General features: G+C 41.6%; 1 protein-coding gene across 1 annotated transcript in view; it reads right to left on the minus strand.

Moving 5' to 3' along the window:
* Window positions 1-20,233, minus strand: part of LOC146782690 (extracellular calcium-sensing receptor-like) — a 53,929-nt gene that overhangs the window by 31,659 nt on the left and 2,037 nt on the right. The window contains exons 2-3 of the mRNA XM_085637184.1: window positions 17,574-17,865; window positions 7,969-8,799 (exon numbers count right to left, since the gene is read on the minus strand). Coding sequence (XP_085493310.1) covers window positions 7,969-8,799; window positions 17,574-17,865 — 1,123 coding nt within the window. The remainder of the gene's footprint in view (window positions 1-7,968; window positions 8,800-17,573; window positions 17,866-20,233) is intronic.

Below are 20,233 nucleotides of genomic sequence, written 5' to 3' on the forward strand. Positions count from 1 at the left end.
AGCCTCCCAGCTGCTCAGCCCATCTTCCCAACTGTCTCAGTCCCACACAGTATCTAAGCATTCCACCCACACTAACATTCTACGCGGAACACTGACACTGGCTGAGCAGCTAGGTACAGAACGAAGGGAACATAATAACATGACCTGAGGATACTACACATCCTCTTCCTTTACACTGAAAATTAATAAAACCTAAAATAAACCCAAACTACTAATAAGCAAACAAATAAATACAGAAATGTACACAAGATATGAATAGTCCATAAACCCAGGAATGCATGTAGAAATACATCACGAGAGGGAAAACAGACACACTAAGGAAAAGGAAAGATGCAAGCATAGATCAACACACTAACACCATCCCCTTCCCTTAATACTGAACAAGGAAAATTTTTAGAAGTGAAATAAAAGCTCACATACGACAAATGAAAATGATACCCAGAGTAGAATCCTACGGGTATAAATGTCTATGGGTAGAACAACACCCAAGGAAGTACTTCTCACGTGAGAAAACTGTGACGACAACTCAAAACGCCACCCCTCATGTAAGGGACACTATGGGACTAAAACCCACGTGTTTGGGACTAACACCCAAATGTAAATGATACGTCACATGGGACTGAAACCCACTGACACGTGCAGCATGTAAAACCGACACACAGCACAGTGTGGCATCAAAAGATGGCTACCCACACAGAAGACAGCGAAAACGTAAATGAAAGGACTGATACCCAACATACACGTAAAGGTGGGACTAAAACCCCCTTTAAACTTAGTAGATAGGACTGGTACCCATTACTAATGACATAGGTGGGACTCTAACCCCCTATAAATAGGTAGGACTCTTACCCCCTATAACATGATCGTCGCCATAAATGTAGTGGGCTGGCCCCACGTGTGCAGGATGTACAAGTAGACGCTGTAGACGTGGCCAGGTAGGAGTAGATGAAGTTTATTGAGATCTTAAGTGTAGAAGTAGTAAACCCAGAACAGGCTCCACAATAGGCCCCAACATAGGCCCCAGCATTAGCCCCACCAGGAACAGCCTCCTAGCTGCTCAGCCCATCTTCCCAACTGTCTAAGTCCAACACAGTATCTAAGCATTCTACCCACACTAACATTCTACGCGGAACACTGACACTGGCTGAGCAGCTAGGTACAGAATGAAGGGAACATAATAACATGACCTGAGGAAACTACAGTTTCCCTAGGTACCGGCAGAGCTATGTTTCAAAAAGTACAGCTAGGCACTTTGCCAAAAAAGGGTCATTTTTCGCTGCGAAATTGAGGTTTGTCCACGTTAAGTTTTGTGCCGTTTCCTGTCGCGGGCACTAGGCCGACCCACACAAGTGAGGTACCATTTTTCTCGGAAGACTTTGGGGAACACGGGGTGGGTGGAAATTTGTGGATCCACGCAGATACCAGAACTTTCCACCAGAGAAATGTGGGGAAAATGTGTTTTTTTGGCAATTTTTTAGGTTTGCAAGGTATTCTGGGTAACAGAACCTGGTGGGAGGCAGTCAAGTTACCCCATCCTGGATTCCCCTGGGTGTCTAGTTTTCAAAAATGTATAGGTTTGCTAGGTTTCCCTAGGTGCCGGCAGAGCTATGGTTAAAAAATTACAGCTAGGCACTTTGCCAAAAAGGGTCATTTTTCGCTGCGAAATTGAGGTGTGTCCACGTTACGTTTTGCGCCGTTTCCTGTTGCGGGCACTAAGCCGACCCACACAAGTGAGGTACCATTTTTCTCGGAAGACTTTGGGGAATGCGGGGTGGGTGGAAATTTGTGGAGCCACGCAGATTCCAGAACTTTCCACAAGAGTAATATGGGGAAAATGTGGTTTTTTGGGGAAATTTTTCAGGTTTGCAAGGGATTCTGGGTAATAGAACCTGGTGGGAGGCAGTCAAGTCACCCCATCCTGGATTTCCCTGGGTGTCTAGTTTTCAAAAATGTATAGGCTTGCAAGGTTTCCCTATGTGCCGGCAGAGCTAGGGTTAAAAAACTACAGCTAGGCACTTTGCTAAAAAAGGGTAATTTTGCATTGTGAAAATGTGGTGTGTTCACGTTGGGTTTTGAGCCATTTCCTGTTGTGGGCACTATGCCTACCCATACAAGTGAGGTACCATTTTTATCGGGAGACTTAGGGTAATTCAGATTTGTAAAGGAAGTGTTATTACCTATTGACTTTCGATGCATTTCTGCCTTCCAAATGAAAGACATTGTGTAAAAAAGAAGTCATTCTAAAAAATGACTGATAATTCTCATGCTAGGATGAGTATTTCCAATTTCGGAAATGTGCAAATATCTACTGTTTCTAAACTCTATATTTTGTTCCCATTTCAGAAATACATAGGTGTCTTTCATACCGATTTTTCCATGTACACATTTTTACAGAATAATTACTATATACCCGGTACATAATAAAAAACCATTGCAAGTTGCTGCTCAGTTTTTGGCTGTGGGTTCGTCGGGTTCTTGGTGAACCTACAAGTTCTATATATCCCCACAACCAGTAATGTCCTGCGGATCTAACAGTATATTGCTTTTAAAGAGCTTTCATAATTAGAATAAGTTACTGGTGAAAACGTTGACACAAAAGGCTTTTTTTTCAACAAATTTTCAATTTATCCTATATTTAACTGTTAGTTTCTATAAAGAAACCTTGATGGGTCTACACAAATGACCCCTTGCTGAATTCAGAATTTTGTCTACTTCTCTAAAATGTATAGCTTTCCAGGATCCATTATTGCTTTTGTACCATTAACTGGAAGGAGTTCGAAAGCACAAAAAATAGCAAAAAAAGGCTATGTCCCAGAAAAATGCCAAAACTGTGTAAACAATGTTGGGGTTCTGACAAAAGTCTGGTATCCCCTAAAAGCTGGGAAAATGGTGATTTCAGCCCCACAAACCCTTTTTTGATAACATTTGCAGGGAAAAACCCAGATGCTTTCATTTGCAGCCCGTTTTTCCCATTTTTCCCCCCCAAAAACTAAATTTTGCTGTATTTTGGCTCATTTCTGTGACCCCTCCAGGGGAATCCACAAACCCTGAGTACCTTTAGAATTCCCATGTTGTTGGAAGAAAAGGACGCAATTTGGCGTGGATACCTTATGTGGTCAAAAAGTTACAGGGGCCTCAGCGCACACTACCCTAAATAGCCAAAAAAAGGGCGTGGCACAGGAGGGGGAAAAGGCATGGCAGCGAAGGGGTTAAAAGTCAGCCCTGCTTAGCAAGTTGCTTCTAAACCGAAAGTATAGACACATTCAAATTTCAATACTTCCAAAGTATTGAACTAACTTATTTTTACATATAAGTCAACCCCAAGGTTCACCGTAAGTGCCCCTAGGGTAGGGTGCCATGTAAAAATAAGCAGGGACATTTGAAAATATGTTTTATATGCCCTGGTGAGAGAAAATCTACCAATTTCGTTATTCCCCCTTGTACCCCATTTAGCTCCTTATGCTAACATGGGAATGCTATAATACGGTGTTTCTATTGACTGGAGTGAGCTAAAATATTATTTCAAGGACTTGACAGATTGGTTATGATATATCCAACAACTTGCCACTGTTGAATTTATCATAACTAATACAGATAAGAAGTTATATAACTTTCCTTTCTTTGAGGCAAAATCCAGCCTTCTAGAAGCCTCTCCTGATTGGCCAGCCTTAACAGGCTTAGCCAAACTGCTTTGATGGTGTGTTAAGTGACCTACATAGAGGCAGAGTTTATCTGAAAGGGGAGCCCCGCCAGGACGGGATTGGGAAAATCAAACTGGGCTTAAGAGAGAGCAGGACAGTAGAACATTTCAGCCATGCCTACCCCCTCTTCCTGTACTCTGCAGCGAGATGGGAGCCCTAAGAGTGGAATTTGCAGGATTTCTGGAAAGGGAGTGTTAAGGGAAATGAGCCACATCAGTGGTTAGATTTAGCCAGCTATTAGTCCCAATGAAGGAAAATCTCCATCTTGAATTCTAAAGTGCAATGCTTTGTGGAACAAGAAAATGTCACACTTTGGAGAAAGGTGTCATGCTTTTGAGTGGCTCCCTTTACCCGATTGGTCAAGGAAGCCTCCCTGCTATTCACCCCAGAACATTGAATAAATATGTAAGTGCTGCATATCAACTCAGATCTTCTGCCAGAAAATGCAAGGAGAAGAAGGACTGCCCTAATGGAACTCTGGTCTGCACTCCAAAGGATTGCACTCTCGAGGACTGCTCCTGCTGCACACTACATCCCTGAGGACTTTGCCATGCTTCAAAAAGGATTAAGGAGTGGACTCCCTGAAACCAACAGGTTCACAGAGATCACCTGCACTATCTCCCCCAAGAAGTACCCATATTGGAGGGCATCAAGTGGACTTTTAAGGATTTGGCCAGGTGCACTGTGTCCCAAACTTCCAAAGAACCTCTCAGAACTTCCAGACCCTTAGGTTTGTGTTGTGGACACTTTGAACCCTCAGGAGGAACTTCAGGAAAACATTCCAGAAGTTTGGAGAAGTTTGGAGTAGCTTTTGGTAAAAGCTCCATAAGGTGACTAACCCATCGACGAGAGTCAAGCCACCGTCATTCAACCGTGAACTAGCCTGGAATTCAGTTTTGTTCCACTGCAAGCTCCAGAGCTTAAGACTTTCAGGATTTCACTGAGGCTCCTGAATGAGCCATGCCACCATTGTTGACTCGAATCCTTTCCTGAAGAAGAGCCTCGCTTGACAACGAGAGAAAATCCTTCAGATAAGTTTCTAAGTGTGAAGGTAATATTTTGACCAAGGCCTCCCAGTTAGTGTATCCAACCAGGGCTCCATCGCAGTCAGCCTCAAACTTTGATTTTATCCCGGTCAAGCGCGACCAAATGTCCCAAGTTTGTGCTATATGTTTTTAAGCACCAGAAAGTGTTTGTTTTAAAAAATTCCTATCTCTGGTTTTCTATTTTGGATTATTGTCAACTTGGTGTCATTTTAATTATACAAATATTTCCTATTTTTATAAATTGGTTGTGGATTTTTATTTTGTGTTGTGTCTAACTTACATAATGTATTGGTGTTTTTAAATGCTTCACACATTTGACTTTTATGTTAAGCCTGCCTGCTCGTTGCCAGCAACCAAGGGTTTGGCAAGCGAATAATTTATTGAGACCTTGTTTGGACCTTACATTGCATTGGTGGCCTTATAGCCTGTGGTAGGTGCAGACTTACCTTTACTAATGAACCATCTTCCAACAGTCAGAGATGATGTCATTCTTGATATTGTCTTTGGGATCATTTGTAACTTTGTTTATACTACATTGCAACTAGTTATGGGCACTTAGTTAACGATCGTCAGTGAATTTTGGGAGCATTAGGTGCTGAGTGCTAAATATGAGGGCACTTCAGCAGAATTTTCTTTAGCTGCTATTGTTCCCAAGACTCCCCTATGCATAATTCATGACCAGCTGTGGGGCATGAATTAGTTATGAACAAAAGAACCCTCAATCTATTTTTGTGACTCTTGCATCCTAACATGTAGGCTACATTACCAATATGAATACAGTATTGATTATCAAATCTTTGTATGTATATATACACACACACACATAGACACACACACACACAAACACACACATAAACACACACACAGACATACACACACACACACACACACACAGACACACATTGTCACAGACACACACATACCTCTTTGACTCAAATTAGGCATGGATACAGAATTGTTTATATACCGTCACACAAGATTACAGTCCAACTAATTAACGTGCTTGCACATTTACAGATTCACAATCAGTCACTCATAGAACATTTACACAGGCACTTTCTCATACACACTCACTTATTGTCCCACACATATGGTGACTAACCCACTCACAGAGTGATAGTATCAAGACATAAGTGTGTTTGTGTCAGTAAATCCTATACAGCTTAATAATTTGCCTCTGTAAAATACTGATTTTGTTGCCTGAAGTAATATTTGCTTTGTTGATTTCATTAGCTAAATATTCTTCTTCGCCCAATCACATTTTCAATACCTATTTTTAGTGATAGGAACCTTACTATGCCTCATAAATGACCATGCATATTTTTCATTTCTGATTGACAAATTTTGGTAAGTCATACAGTGAACATTGCTAGAGCAGCACATGTAAACACATCTGGGTTTTCCTTCACTGGATGAACCTGGGTCTTAATGAGCCTGTTCCACAGAACTGCTTTCCTCACTTAATTCCTCACTTCAATTAACATGTATTTTCGAGAAACTCACAAGTTATAAAGGGTAATATCTATTTTTTGTATATTAAATATTATTTAGATTGAGACTTTATACTCTCATTTATTTATTGCAAAAATTAAAGGTAGTATTGTATGATTCAGCATTTTAGAATAGAGTATATATATGCCATGGAAGTTCCCTTTTTCTGTCTATAATTTACGAAGGTCTTGACTCTTTATGCATTGCGTGGCAGCACTGCCATTAGATTTACAAAGTGTGAAGTTTGTACAGGACACAATCTGATACTAGGCATGGCAAAGGAGTTTATGGTTTTAGGATCACTAAACTGATGCTGGAACCTTTATAGGACAGGGATCTATTTCTAGGTTTTATAAGGATATCACACAGGGAAAGTGCAAACACAGCTGAAGCAGCTCCTGGGATCTTCAAGTTGTATTGGCTGTGTTAGGTGACTTGTTATTACTAAATAGGATAGCATTGTTTGAAAAGATATAAATAATTGTTTCAGCATGAGCACGGGGCCATGAAAAATAGTGTAGGGGCTGGAGAATAATGACGTTTTGCTCCCTTCATTTCTGATGGACCTGCCTACATCAGTGGACTATTGACTTTATATTTTGGGCAATGCTAGTGGCGATGCCCTATACATACCTCAATCTAAATCTTCAGACCTGTCATATTTGATGATGTCAGTTATACATCAATGGTGAGATGTCATCGATGATGCCAGATGTGAGGCATTGGTGGAAAATGAGAAATCATGGTTGTGTTTCTATCCACAGCTTGAATGGTTTTGGAGTTTTGAGGTTTGTATTGGGAATATAACATTCCATCAATTGAGGGTTTCACTGCTGAATTTGTAAGGACGTACATTATCCTAGGTTAATACATATATGGCCTAGGGAGAGAAAAATGACCACGTTTCAAAAAGTTGTATACATACATTTGATAGGCTTGGTGATTATATTCTTTCATTGCGCCTGATATAAGGGCATGCATTGTACACAGAACAAGGAGCGGGCCTATGAACTGAACTCTTGTACTGTAGTACTTATAGAGGACATTTAGTAGGTCTTGATACCCCATGTATTGCATTGAAAGACTTATGGCTAGGGTTATAACATGGACTGCGATTAATGGGCTTGGGCTGAAGTCTGGACAGACCCAAAGGAGTGATATCCAAACTTCTCAGAAGGAATGACAATTACATTATCATTTAATTGCCCCAACCACTGCAGGTCTTTGTAAAGAAAGAGCAGGAACATCTGCCTTTTTTGTGGACTATGCACAGAGCAACAGTTGTAGTTTTAAACAAGTTTTGGTTAATTTAAAGCAACATTTTTATTTATAAAATATAAATATTGCTAACTTGAATTGCTAAACTGACTCTAAATAAATGTTATTTCATTCTCACATTCATAACATAGAGATTTATAGAAATACTTGGTTACTTTGCACATTAATACAATACAAGGGGATGCATGTTCACTTATTTCTCAGCACAGTAATGCAAGACAGAACAATTATATTTACTTAATTACTTTGTGGGTCATATATCTTGGTGGTAAGGTTGAACAGTTCTCCAAGTATCTCAGCATGGACTTTATGAGCCATATACATTCCAAATATACATTCATCATTAAATTCCATTCATTGAATGACCCAAAATCAGCAACTTATACACCAGATAATGTATTACAGGTAAAAGTGAATAGCTTCTTACAACATATAAAATGTAAAAAGTGTACCTGCCAAGGCCAGAAGTTCCTAATATCTGAGCAGCTCGCCAGATGGGAAGGGCCTTGTCCCTGTTTGCAGAGCATGAGATCCTGTAAAGCTGAAGCAATGGCATAGACTGCAGTGTAAACATTGTAGGCAACTCTTAGGTTGTTGACATCATTATAACCTATTTGAATGTGATCTAATTTCTCTGTCCCTGTACACTCTGGTGTTTCATTTTTCAAAGAACCTGGCAAATGTTTCTCCTTCAACCACTTGCATCCAAAAGCGTTTTCCCAGAAAATTCTGACAGTTATATCACTAGGGGACTGTAAAGGGTGCACTTTGTTGAGATGCTCTTTAAAACCCAACATCTCCTCACTATGGATAGCGAATCCAATAGTTCCAGTGAAGATATTGGAGTACTTCTCAGCAGATATTAGTGGTGAAGTTGACCAAGACTCGCTTGCAATCCACACTTTATCAATCACATTCTGCTTAACTATTTCATCGGCAACTGGAGTGAACTCAGCATCACTGGCAAAAATGACAATGGCTTTGGCCGTTGATTCTTTAATTACTTGAACAATGTGAAAAGCATTCTTGTCAGGTCTACTTGTGAAGATGCTTTCAGAGAAGGCCACACAAAGTCCTGCCTTGAGAATTTCTTCTTGTAATATTTGGGCACCTTGTTGACCATAGTCATTGTCCTCCGCCACAAGGCCCACCCATGTCCAACCAAAGTGTACTAGCATCTGTGCAAGCCCACGGGACTGGAAATCATCAGAAGGGACTGTCCGAAAAAAAGAGGGAAATTGAATGCGATCACTCAGCAGGGGACTTGAAGAAAAGTAACTGATCTGTGAAAGCAAGATTAAGAAGTTTGAAAGTGGCAAAATGTGGAACCACAACCCTTGCTATGACTTTGCCCCACATCACTGCCTCAATTAAGTAGGGCAACAGTCAGTCAAACACACTCTTTTTCTGCACACTTCTCATACCAGGGACTTTTTAAGATGTTCGAATAGGATGGCTGCTGTTATGCTTCATTTTGCTTGGGAGGCTCTATGCACAACCTGGTAAAAAAACTAAAATCAACTCTCTTCAAAGCAGTCATCCAAGAAAACATCAAGACAATCATATTGTACCCATCAGAGTTCTACCTGCATATCTTTTTTATTTTATCATTTTTATTATTTGTGAACTGTAATAGCCTGACAGTAACCTACCATGCGCGGCTTCTTGTTCTTTATACCTTAAATGAACATATCCTGGGGCCTGAAATTGAATTTCCACTTAAATATCGGAGGCCTATAATGTAACTTATGTATAACAAAATTTTAAACCACATGTTGCTTGGCCACCTGAACTCAAGCTACACTCCTTTCCTTTACAGCTTAGTTTACTATACCCCCCAGTTTCCAACCATGATACTACGTATAAGCCTATCCTTTCTCCTTTTATGCCCTTTTCTACCCAAAGCTTCTGTTGTCCTAGGACATAGGGCCAATTCAAATATTGCATTTTGTAGTACATAAAGTAGTACTTCAGTGGTAGTATTTACTTACTACAAAATGCAGTTCGCAAGAATACTGGTGATGCTTTCCTATCTTTTCTGCGTGGAGATCTCTGCACATGCAAGTATACTATTTTGTCGTAAAAATGGGAATAACCAGGGGAAGTGGTCAGAAAATGGGGAGTATTACTCAAAACTTGGTAGATGTATGGAAATGTTAGGAGCGGTTTGGATGGTAATACAAAACACATACCCACAAAAGAGTAAGACCATTGCAATTCTAAAGATAATACAACTATAATGGTGCCAAACAGGCTTAAATGTAGTCCAGACCAGCCTCGGTGCTGCTACAGGGTTCCATTAAAAAAAATGGAAAAGACAGGGAATTAAACTAACAATATACAGAAGTTAATCATAAATTACTTAATTATATATATTATATATATATAAAACTAGTACTAAGTCAAACATTTCTGATTACAATGATGTTGTGATAAAAAATATAAAAAAATAAATTACCCCTCTTCCAATAGCTCCAAAAAGACGTATCCTCAAGAGAAGTCACCTAAAAAGTAACATTAACGTAACTCAGTGGTCTCACATGCGGCTTTGGACTTCCAACTTCACTGCAATTTAAGACCAATTAATTATAAGCAGCAAGCTGATTATATTGTATGCAATCTCTGGCAAACATTGCTGCTCAACTAAAAGAAAAGCACATTGTGTTTGGAGGGCACAACCTCGACCACATGTTGGTCTAGTCAGTAGTGAGCCAGCCCATGCTTTTTCTCTAACTAAAAAGACCAAATTTATGAGAAAACTCAGGGTTTTTTGTTTTGGTAAAAGTGTCACAAAATACTTTTGTGCTCTGTTAACAATAGTTCCAATTTTGTGTTGAGGCCTTAGTATGCTGTTTAACAAGAAAATGAGTGATAAATGTAGTAAATTTAGTAATAACTGATATAAGTTGAGCACAAATTGCTTGCACTCATTAGGTACACTTTTAATTGCAAGCACTCGTTTGTGCACAAGGAAATCCCTTTGTTTGAGTGGTTCCTTCAGTTTCATTATCCTGGATATCTGGCAGTGTTATCTCCAAGCAGTTGGGATCTGCTAAACAGGTCATAACTTCATGTGCACACAAAAAATGTAATAATTAAAATGACTTATTTGGTCCCTTGGTAAGTTGTTCCCCATTTATACCTGAAACATGTAGTACATTCTTTATGACCACATTGAGTGCCAAGGCGTCGGTTTGTGTCTGAAAAGGAAAACCTTTTTGCAAATGAAATGCCACATTGAGCGTTTTGCAAGGTCACTTTGAAAGTAATCGAATGGCACTAGGTTTAGGGCCAGATCTACAACCCACCAATTTGCGGGTAACAAATTGCATCGCATTTGCCACTCGCAATTTGCGACTCACAAATTGGGATCACAACAGTGTCTGAGACACTGTTTGCAATTCCCAGTGGGGTCGCAAATTGCATGTTAAAGAGGCTGTCACAATTTGAGACCCCATTGGGAATGGCAGGCACTCCCAGGGATGGTGGCCTGCTGGGGTCAGCAAACCACCATGTCCGGGACTGCTTTTAAATGAAGCAGTTTTTTTAAATGCAGCACGTTTTCCTTAAAGGAAATCGGGATGCATTAAAAAAATTAATAATGAAACTTTTCAGTTTAATTTTTTACAGGCAGGCAGTGGTCCCTGGGACCACTGACTGCCCTTAAAAACATTTTTAGAGTCATTCACAAAGGGGAAGGAGTCCCCCGGGCACCCCTTCCCATTTGAGAGTGGTTTACCACACTTCTGGGAAGGGTGGTAAACTACGACTGTTTTTCAACCGCAATTGCGGTCGCAAAACGTTCATACATAGCTTCAGGAGCCGCTATTAGGAAGGAACGCCCTTGGAAAGCCCCTTCCTAATAGCGAGTAGCTAATCCTATTTTGCGAATCGCAAATTAATTTGCGACTCGCAAAATAGGATTAGTACATGGGCCACACATTGTGGTCGCAAACGGGTCTAAAACCCATTTGCGCCTGCAAAAAACGTTAGTACATCTGGCATATAGTGTCCTGGTGGTCTCAGGTACAAGACCTTGTTAAATATGACCTTATTGCCATCCTAATGCCCTATTGTCTGGAAAACCCTGTGTTAACTTCCTTCCTAAAGATCAAAAGTTGTGGAGCACCTGCCAACTAAAACAGCAATGCATTTCAAGCCCTTGCTGCTACTAAAAACATATTCAGCCAAATAGTCTTGATTTGTTAACTCTATGGGCCTTTAAAAAGAAAGTCTAAGCAAATCTCAATTGCCAGGTTGGAATATATTTCTGAAACTAAGTCTGTAAATATATTGTGGGCCTAACCTGTGAAAAGCTCAAAAGACCTGTCATATCACTTTAAAACTGATCCTGTAAGACATGGGAAGTCACTGCATTTTACTCAGTGTTGCAAAAGTGGACACCTTGAGGGGGAGTTGAAGAGCCAATTTGGCTGCCATTTAAGAAACGTTTTTTAATCTGCTAAAAACAAAGATATTTGGGAAAATTGTACAAATACCTGTTGTTGACAATTGTAATGTACAGGGGTGGCTAGTAACATTAGAAATTTGGGCGGGCATGATGACTAGAAAAAAAAACTTACAGTGATGCTGATGGCTGCTCCTCCATGTCTCTTCTCTCCAGGCAAGGAGCAGGCGGGTGGAAACAGGGATAGTCGTGGCATGAATGATCAGGAAAGGGAAGAGGTTGACTTCCTGCCAAGTGCTAAATCCAGCCAATCCTTGAGCTGCTCTCATGCTGTTGAGAGCAGCTCCAGGATTGGTTGGAGCAGGCTCACCCAGTGCTCATTTTGAGGCGGGGACCTGTGCTTGTAATCCCTCTGCTGTTTTACAGTGGATTACAGGTTCAAAGTGTGAATGTCAGATTAGCTGGCTGTATGGAGCCAGACAATCTGACATGCACACTGAGCACCTGCAGATGTATCCTGCAATCTTCAGGAATGTGCACCGCCCCCAACATCACACTCATGCTGTAGACAGCCAGATAAATAAAATGGTAAATGACCATTTGAATAATTTATCTGTGTTCACCTGCTGCGCCCACCCATTAAGAGGAACCACCACTGGTAATGTAAGATAGAACCCTCCTTACATTAAAAAAATGTAACATGAGCAGCAGTCCAAGACTTCAATGGAGTTTACTGAAATATTCAATTGCAAGTATAACATTTCTTTTTGCCTGAAACCTATTATGGCTTTCACTTTTGCAGCATGAAGGTAAAAAATTATTAGAACATGAATGGGAACACTGGATATTGGTTGTCTGTTATTTTTCTTAATTGTCATATTATGTATTTTCCTTTCATCCATCTGCACAGGAAGTGACATCCCTGGATTTCCCATCAAACATCTCTAAAGGAAGTGACATCACTGGATTCCTTCCAAAACTGTCTTCAATTAATGGAGGCACTTTCATTAGAGGTGGCCGCCGCAAAACTGACAAACCAGCTATTAGGTCCCAGCCTTACACCTATGCTGAAAGTAATGAAAGCCAAAGTAATTAACTCACTGACATATGGTCACGAGATCACCAAGGGCACAACCAGTACATTGATAAATAAATTAATCACAAAAATCTTTAAACGAGCCTTCCGGCTGCCAAAATCTGCATCGCCAGCCCAGGTGAGACTAGAACTGGGACTCCAAGATCATCTCGGCGTGGAGGCAGGTGCTTTTGTTAAATTGTGCCATAGACTGCGCCAGGCCAGGGTGGGTTCATTGGAGGCCCGACTCTGGCAGGAAATACAGAAAAAGCCTACAAGCCAAAAGCACCGACAACTCTTGGATTACAGTTTACAGCTGTTAGGGGTAAAGGATCTATGGGACTCAAATCCCTCTCCATTGGTGTTAAAATCTGTTATAAAGAAATCTGTTAGGTTGTGGTCCTTCCATTCAGACAGGGCAACACTATCAAAGAGGGGACATGCCTGGGCGGTAATTGCCAACTACGAAGTGGGTGTCCAGTTGCCCTACCTGTCTAGCACATATGCACTTTATTGGAAACGTAAGTTTTTAGCCTTGAGGATGGGAGAATGGCCCTTTTTGAAGAATCTCCCGGTATGGCGCCGGTCGGGCAGTAGCATTGCATGCAGGCTGTGCGGTTATCATATTGAATCAATGGAACATATTGTTTGTGCATGCCCAGCATTACTTCAAGCCAGATGGCAGTTACTGAGAGGCCAATGTATTATGTTGGGTGTACGCTCCTGCCGCCAAGCAATAATGGCTGCCCTCAACCCTGCTAACATCAAGCTAAATATTGGGCTTGCGAAATTTGTTCATAAAGCGTCAAGACTCCTTGAAGCCAAACTTTCAATCTAGCCAGAGTAGTGATTCTGAACTAAAAGTCGACTTATCTAAATCAGAAACTACATGAAATCCAGGGTGATGTATTGTATTGGAAATTACCAGACTTTTATGATTACTGAATTTTATCTTATTGATTAATTGTTTTAAAACTTTTATAATAGTTAACTTGATTATTCAATTTTTAGCATGTTCAGTTGTAAATGTTTTTTTTAAACCAAACAATAAAGAATTATTATTAATGGAGGCTTCAATGTGGACATGCACAGCAGGTAAGACGATGGCACACCAAAGGTACACAAAGGCAAGCCTGTCTGCACCTGTACGTGCTCCGCCATGCCCAGTTCCAGGACCTCTGGTTATCCTCCCATTGTGCCTCACCACCCAACACTGGTGTTCTTCTGTACCACCCTCCTGCACCCACTAGACTCTCCACACACACCCAACATACTCAACATTCATGGCCACACACGCCTGATTCCAACTACACCACATGCCTTCCTGTATTGCATACTACTCAACACTTGCCCCCTGACTGAACATGCCACCAGAATTTGTACTCAGCTACACAAACACTCACCTGACCTGCTTTTCCTGACTGAAATCTGGCTATGTACCTCAACAGACCCCATCATCGCCACCACAATGCTCCCTGTATAAAAGATTGCAAGACTGGATAGTAGAATCTGAGCCAAAGGTACAATAGCTATCATCTTCAAAAAATCTATCCAATGCTCCACCAGAAATTACCACCAGCAATGTGGAGCACTTGACCTTTAAACTTCTCATCACCGCCAACTACACCCTGTGCACCAACCTCATCTACCATCCTCCTGTACCATGCATGCACCAACTTCAGCAGTTTTGCTGACTTTGTCGCACTCCTGATCTTAGACCCCAGCACCTTTATCATCCACTGTGACCTCAACTACCACCTGGGTGACCTCACTGGTCCAACATGACCAACCTCAAGTACCTGACCAACTTCATACTCAAATAGCAAATGGAAGACCCCAAACACACTGTTGGACACTTACTGGACGTCTTCTTCACCAGATTCAGCAACATCACTGTAGACAAGCCCAGACAAATCAACCAGTCTGACCACACCCTCATCAACTTAAACATAACCATACCAGACCATTGTAGAAACACTATCACAAAATCTTCAGAAAGGGACTGAACCCAGATATCAAAAGTATTCTCGACATCCGAACTACTACACCACCAACCTAGACACAGCAACACCCTCCCCGAATTGATCTCCAGCTTCAAAGCCTGGATCACCACCTGCACAGAAAGCCTGGCTTCTCTCAAAGACAACAAAGTCATGAGAACCAGACCATAAGCAAACTGGTACACAGAAGAGCTCAGGCTCACAAAAACACCACTGTGAGCAACTTAGATGCAAATGGAGAAAAAGTCAGAATGACACAAACAAGAGTACATAGAAATCTGCCCTCATGATCATACCATCAGCAAATCTGAGTCACAAATGCTTCACACTCATTGACTGACCATATCGAAAGCAGCACCAACAGTACCAAGGAAATCTTTGCCACTGTGAAAGATTTCACTCCGCTGCCAGCAATCTCCATCAGCAAAAGCCCTCTCGGAACTTTCCTCCCCAGATGATCCTATTCTTCAACAACAAGATCACCGGTATCTGTGAAAACTTCAAGTTCCAATCTGACCCTTCCATCCTCTCAGCCCTCCAGTCCATCTCTATCAATACCGATAGGACCACCCTGACCCCCTAGCCCATCATCACCACTCAAGAAACTCCAATGACCATGCAGTTAATATACTCCGGAGTGCCCTCTGCCCTCACTATGTCTTTATAAAAGGAATGGACCCTCACCCTAATATTGAACAATGCACTCATCACTGCCACATATCCGGACACATGGAACATGCCATACTTCTCCTGCTACTCAAGAGACCCTCTGCAGACCCAAAGACTCTAGCTAACTACAGGCCTGCTACCCTACTTAGCAAACGTCAGGAAAAAAGATGATAAACAAGTACTAAACCATCAATTTTAATGACTTCCCTCATCACTGACACAGATGACTTCTGGATGATCATGGGCAGAGGTGACAGTAGGGCCCTCATACTGGATCTTTCCACAGCTTTCAACATACCATCCTTTTCCAACGACTGCACAAAGTCTGCATCAAAGTTATGTACTTTGCTGGATTTGCTCTTTTCAGCAGCCACTACTCTGTTGGTCAGCCTGGCTACCTTCACCTTGATCACATTAACTTCATCTGCTGAGTTCCACAAGGATCCTCACTCAGCCCTACTCTGTTCAATGACTATATGACTCGCCTCGCCAGCACCATCAATGCCTATGGAATCAACACCATATGCTCTGCTAATGACACCCAACTCATACTCTCCCTCTCTAACAAGATGCTGAACGCCTTGGACAATTTTTCCACTTGCATGATCAAAATCACCAGATGAATAAAATCCAACTGACTCAAGCTCAACACAGACATAACAGTAGTAGTAATCTTCAGCAAAAACACTTTGCTCTGTGACTCTACCTGGTGGTCTGCCAAACTTGGATCCACTCCCCTCCCGGCAATTCAAGCAAAGGAGTGCAGAACAATAGACAACCAGCTCACATGACGAGCCTTGCGAATGCAGTCTCCATCTTCTGGTTCTACACCCTCTAAATGCACAAGAAGGTCTTCAAATCTCCCTCAACCATCGCAAAACCATCACCCACACTCTCATCAGCCCCAAGTTGGACTAAAGCAACACAATTTATGCTAGAATCAACAACTAACTGACCAGAAGACTCTGCGACCAGACAGAACTCTGCGGCCAGACTCACCCTGAACCTCCTGCCCCACACTTGCATCACTTGCAACTCAAAGAGCTCCACCCGGCTCCCAATCCACAAACGATTGCAAAAACATCTTCACACCTACCATTTACTTCCTCTCAGCCACACTCATACTTACACACGCATTCAGCATAGGTGGAGTAGATCCTTCAGTCATGCCTTTCCCTACTTCACTGCCCTTGCACATCAGAGCCTCCGCTTACGTTTCTTGTGAAATTCAATAATTGAAGGCCTGGCTGCTCACCTAGCCCTGACTCTCGCTCAGCCCATACTTCTCCTGCTTCAATGCAAGGATGCCCTACTGGATGATTTGTGTACGATACAAATACATGTGACATAAACATAAAAAAATAACATAACAAACAATAACATAACTTATTTGACTGATGGAGGCATATGTCCTAATTTCTCTCCTCTGGGCTCTGATATAATTACAATTATTCACCCGTCATCATCTTGGCCCCCACACTTCTCATGTAAAAGGCACCACAAGCTCATTAATAACTCTTCCAATCCAGGCCTCTTGTGATTAGCCAGAAGGAGCAGTGAAATCTGCAAGTTCAGTGTGGCAGAGGCCTTTCAGTCTCAGTAGAAACTGGCTTTGGATCCAGGAACCCTGTGGAAACCTTCAAGTTCATATTTGTACTATATTATAGACCTATTTACTAAGGCTTTTTCAGTTAGTAAGCCTGTTTTACTCCTAGGAATTAAAAGGTACATTGCACACCTAACCCAGAAGTAAGAAGCAACTCCTCACAAAAAATGTGTTGGGAACTTGGCACTGTGTGTTTGCTTTTACCCACTCTCTATCACATCTCATTACAGACAGTATCAGGGATTATTTTGACATACAAGAGTGATTTTGCTGGTGATCAGATTGAGGCACTTTCATACCTGTGGGAGCCGGTAAAGGGTCAAGACTCGTAACATAGCGATTGAACATGATGACCCAGCATCTCCAACTATGCCTGCCAGGACATTGTTCATTAGACATCTATAGTTTGGTACAAGCTTCCCCATACCCGTCAGGACCCAGAAGGTACCCTCCAGGGCCCGCTGCCGCATCAAGCAAGAGTCGTAGATGCGGAATCCCAGTGTGACATTGGGCAAGATGTCAGGGTTCCTGTTGATCTCTTCAATGGCAAACACCATTGCCTGAAGCCACTGGTAATTGAGCAAGCCAAGCCTGAAAATGTATAGGAGGCTAAATTTATGAGGAAGTACAAACCATTTCAGTATAAATCACTTTATGCCAGAACAAATATTGATACATAACTGAACCATAAAACAATTATCAATGCACCTCAATTTCTGAGTAATGTAACATGAGTATTTCAGATGATGCCGGATTTCAAAGAGATACTGAGTCTTCAGGACAAATACTGAGGCTTCCAAATAGCAGATCAAATTTATGAGATGAACAAGCTAGGTTTCCTGCAATCAGACCACCCCACCCAGTGGTTAATTTGTAAAATAAATGTGTTGAAACTCTTTGTGGAAATCCTAATTTGATTTCTTATTGCCCAAGGCTAAAGATGACAGTATGAGTAGATGTCATCATTTTGTATCTGCCCATTCGTGCTGCTATTTACGTGATGTTATCAGCGCTTTTTTTGCACACGAATCACCCGTGACGGTATCCAGGTGCTCTGTAGCATGTGTGAGGCCAGCTTTAGAGGTTACCTCAAAAAGTGAGGTCTTCAGCTTCTTGCGAAAGTCAAGAAGAAAAAAAAGGCTGTGATGTGTTGGGGGAGATTGTTACAGGCTTTAGGGGCCAAGTACGAGAAGGCACAGTGCCTGCTTTTGTCTGTGTGAGGTGTGCACTAGTGAGACACTGGCACAGCAGAGGTGTCTGGAAGGGAAGTGGAAGTGAAAGTAGCTGTTCAGATTTTCTGGGCCAGTAACATGGATATCTTTGTGGGTGTGGGCAAGCAGTTTTATCATTAAGTAACCGTATGTATTTTGTGCATGCACATTAGGATTGCTCTTCACTGTATCCTCATTATAGGATTTAGTAGGAGTGGTACGCACGGGGCTAGACCCCGTGTAGTCCTAATGAAGAGCTTGTAGGGGACAGCTCGAAACATGTTGACACAGACGTAATACTAGGTGAACCAAACTCATTAAGGTCAGGTTTCTCCCTGGCAGTAGCTCACTAGTTAGATATTTTTAAGACTTATCTTCCTTTCACTCCATATCACTGCACCTCACATAATCCATAACTGAGTGCTCCTACGTAGTTCGCAAGTTGCAGCACGCCTCAATCTGTAGAGGATTGAGAGGAATCCCAATGATGGAGGATGCCACCTAGGGGAAACCCTGGTGTGTGAGGGGTCTGTAGAAAAAGAGTCTGTTTTTCTAACAAGGTGATTACAACGAACTTTCATTGAATCCTAGTTCCTCCATAGGTTAGTTTTTTTTTATATACTCGAATTTTGTGAGACTCTCCGAACATTACATTTAAAGAGACATTAAACCACCTTTTACTAAACTTACTGCTACTGTGAAATTTTCTGCAGGCTTTGCAGATTTAGCAAAATAGTGGTTAATTTCTGCAAACAATTGACAGAAAAATCCATGTGTTACATCAAAGAATGTACTCTTCATAGTACATGTATCTCAACTAATTTCTAACCTTAACTAAGAAATAATCAATGGGGAGGGAAGGAGAAGCTGTGATCCATTCGGCTTCCTTTCATAAGTACAAAAAATCAGGGGGGGGAAAGGACCACTTGTCCTGTGTAGCCAGGGTCTTTTTTGTTCTTAGTTCCGTCACAAAAGTACCCTCATAACTATACACAAGTGCGAACGCGGTATGAACTGGGTCACCGCTCATGTGTAGTAGTACAGCATCATCATAGGGTCTTATTGTATATATGCTGTCCTCCGCCAGGAGGAAGACCAACTGGTTGTGCAGTAGCGTCCAGGTATAAAAAGGGGTGGTGAAAGGTGATGAAATCAAGTGAAGTTAAAAAATCTCTAAATCAGTTTTTCTGTTGTGATTTTATTCTGAGAATGTTGATAAGAGAAAGATAAAAAAAGGTTCAAGTACGGTGGGGGACCGGGTTACTGGTCCGTCGTACTTTGTCAAGTAGTGGGGGTCAACATGTTTCAGCCTTCTGTCAACATCTAAAGGCTTTCGTCAGGACCGTAATAAAGGAGGGCGCGTTCTGGCTCCTTGTTTAGTGAAAATTATTCACTAATCTAAATTCGTATGGTCAGATCCTAGGTATCTGTACCTTTTAAACATGGTAATTGTACTCTCGGAGGTACCGAGAGGTACGAGAGGAACTGTATTTCGATTCCTTCACGTTCGGGAACTTGTGCTTGCTCTGCCCGTGATACCGCCGATCGGTACCTCCGAGAGTACAATTACCATGTTTAAAAGGTACAGATACCTAGGATCTGACCATGCGAATTTAGATTAGTGAATAATTTTCACTAAACAAGGAGCCAGAACGCGCCCTCCTTTATTACGGTCCTGACGAAAGCCTTTAGATGTTGACAGAAGGCTGAAACATGTTGACCCCCACTACTTGACAAAGTACGACGGA

The sequence above is a fragment of the Triturus cristatus genome, chromosome 12, assembly GCF_964204655.1.
Source record: "Triturus cristatus chromosome 12, aTriCri1.1, whole genome shotgun sequence".
In the NCBI taxonomy this organism is placed as follows: Eukaryota; Metazoa; Chordata; class Amphibia; order Caudata; family Salamandridae; genus Triturus; species Triturus cristatus.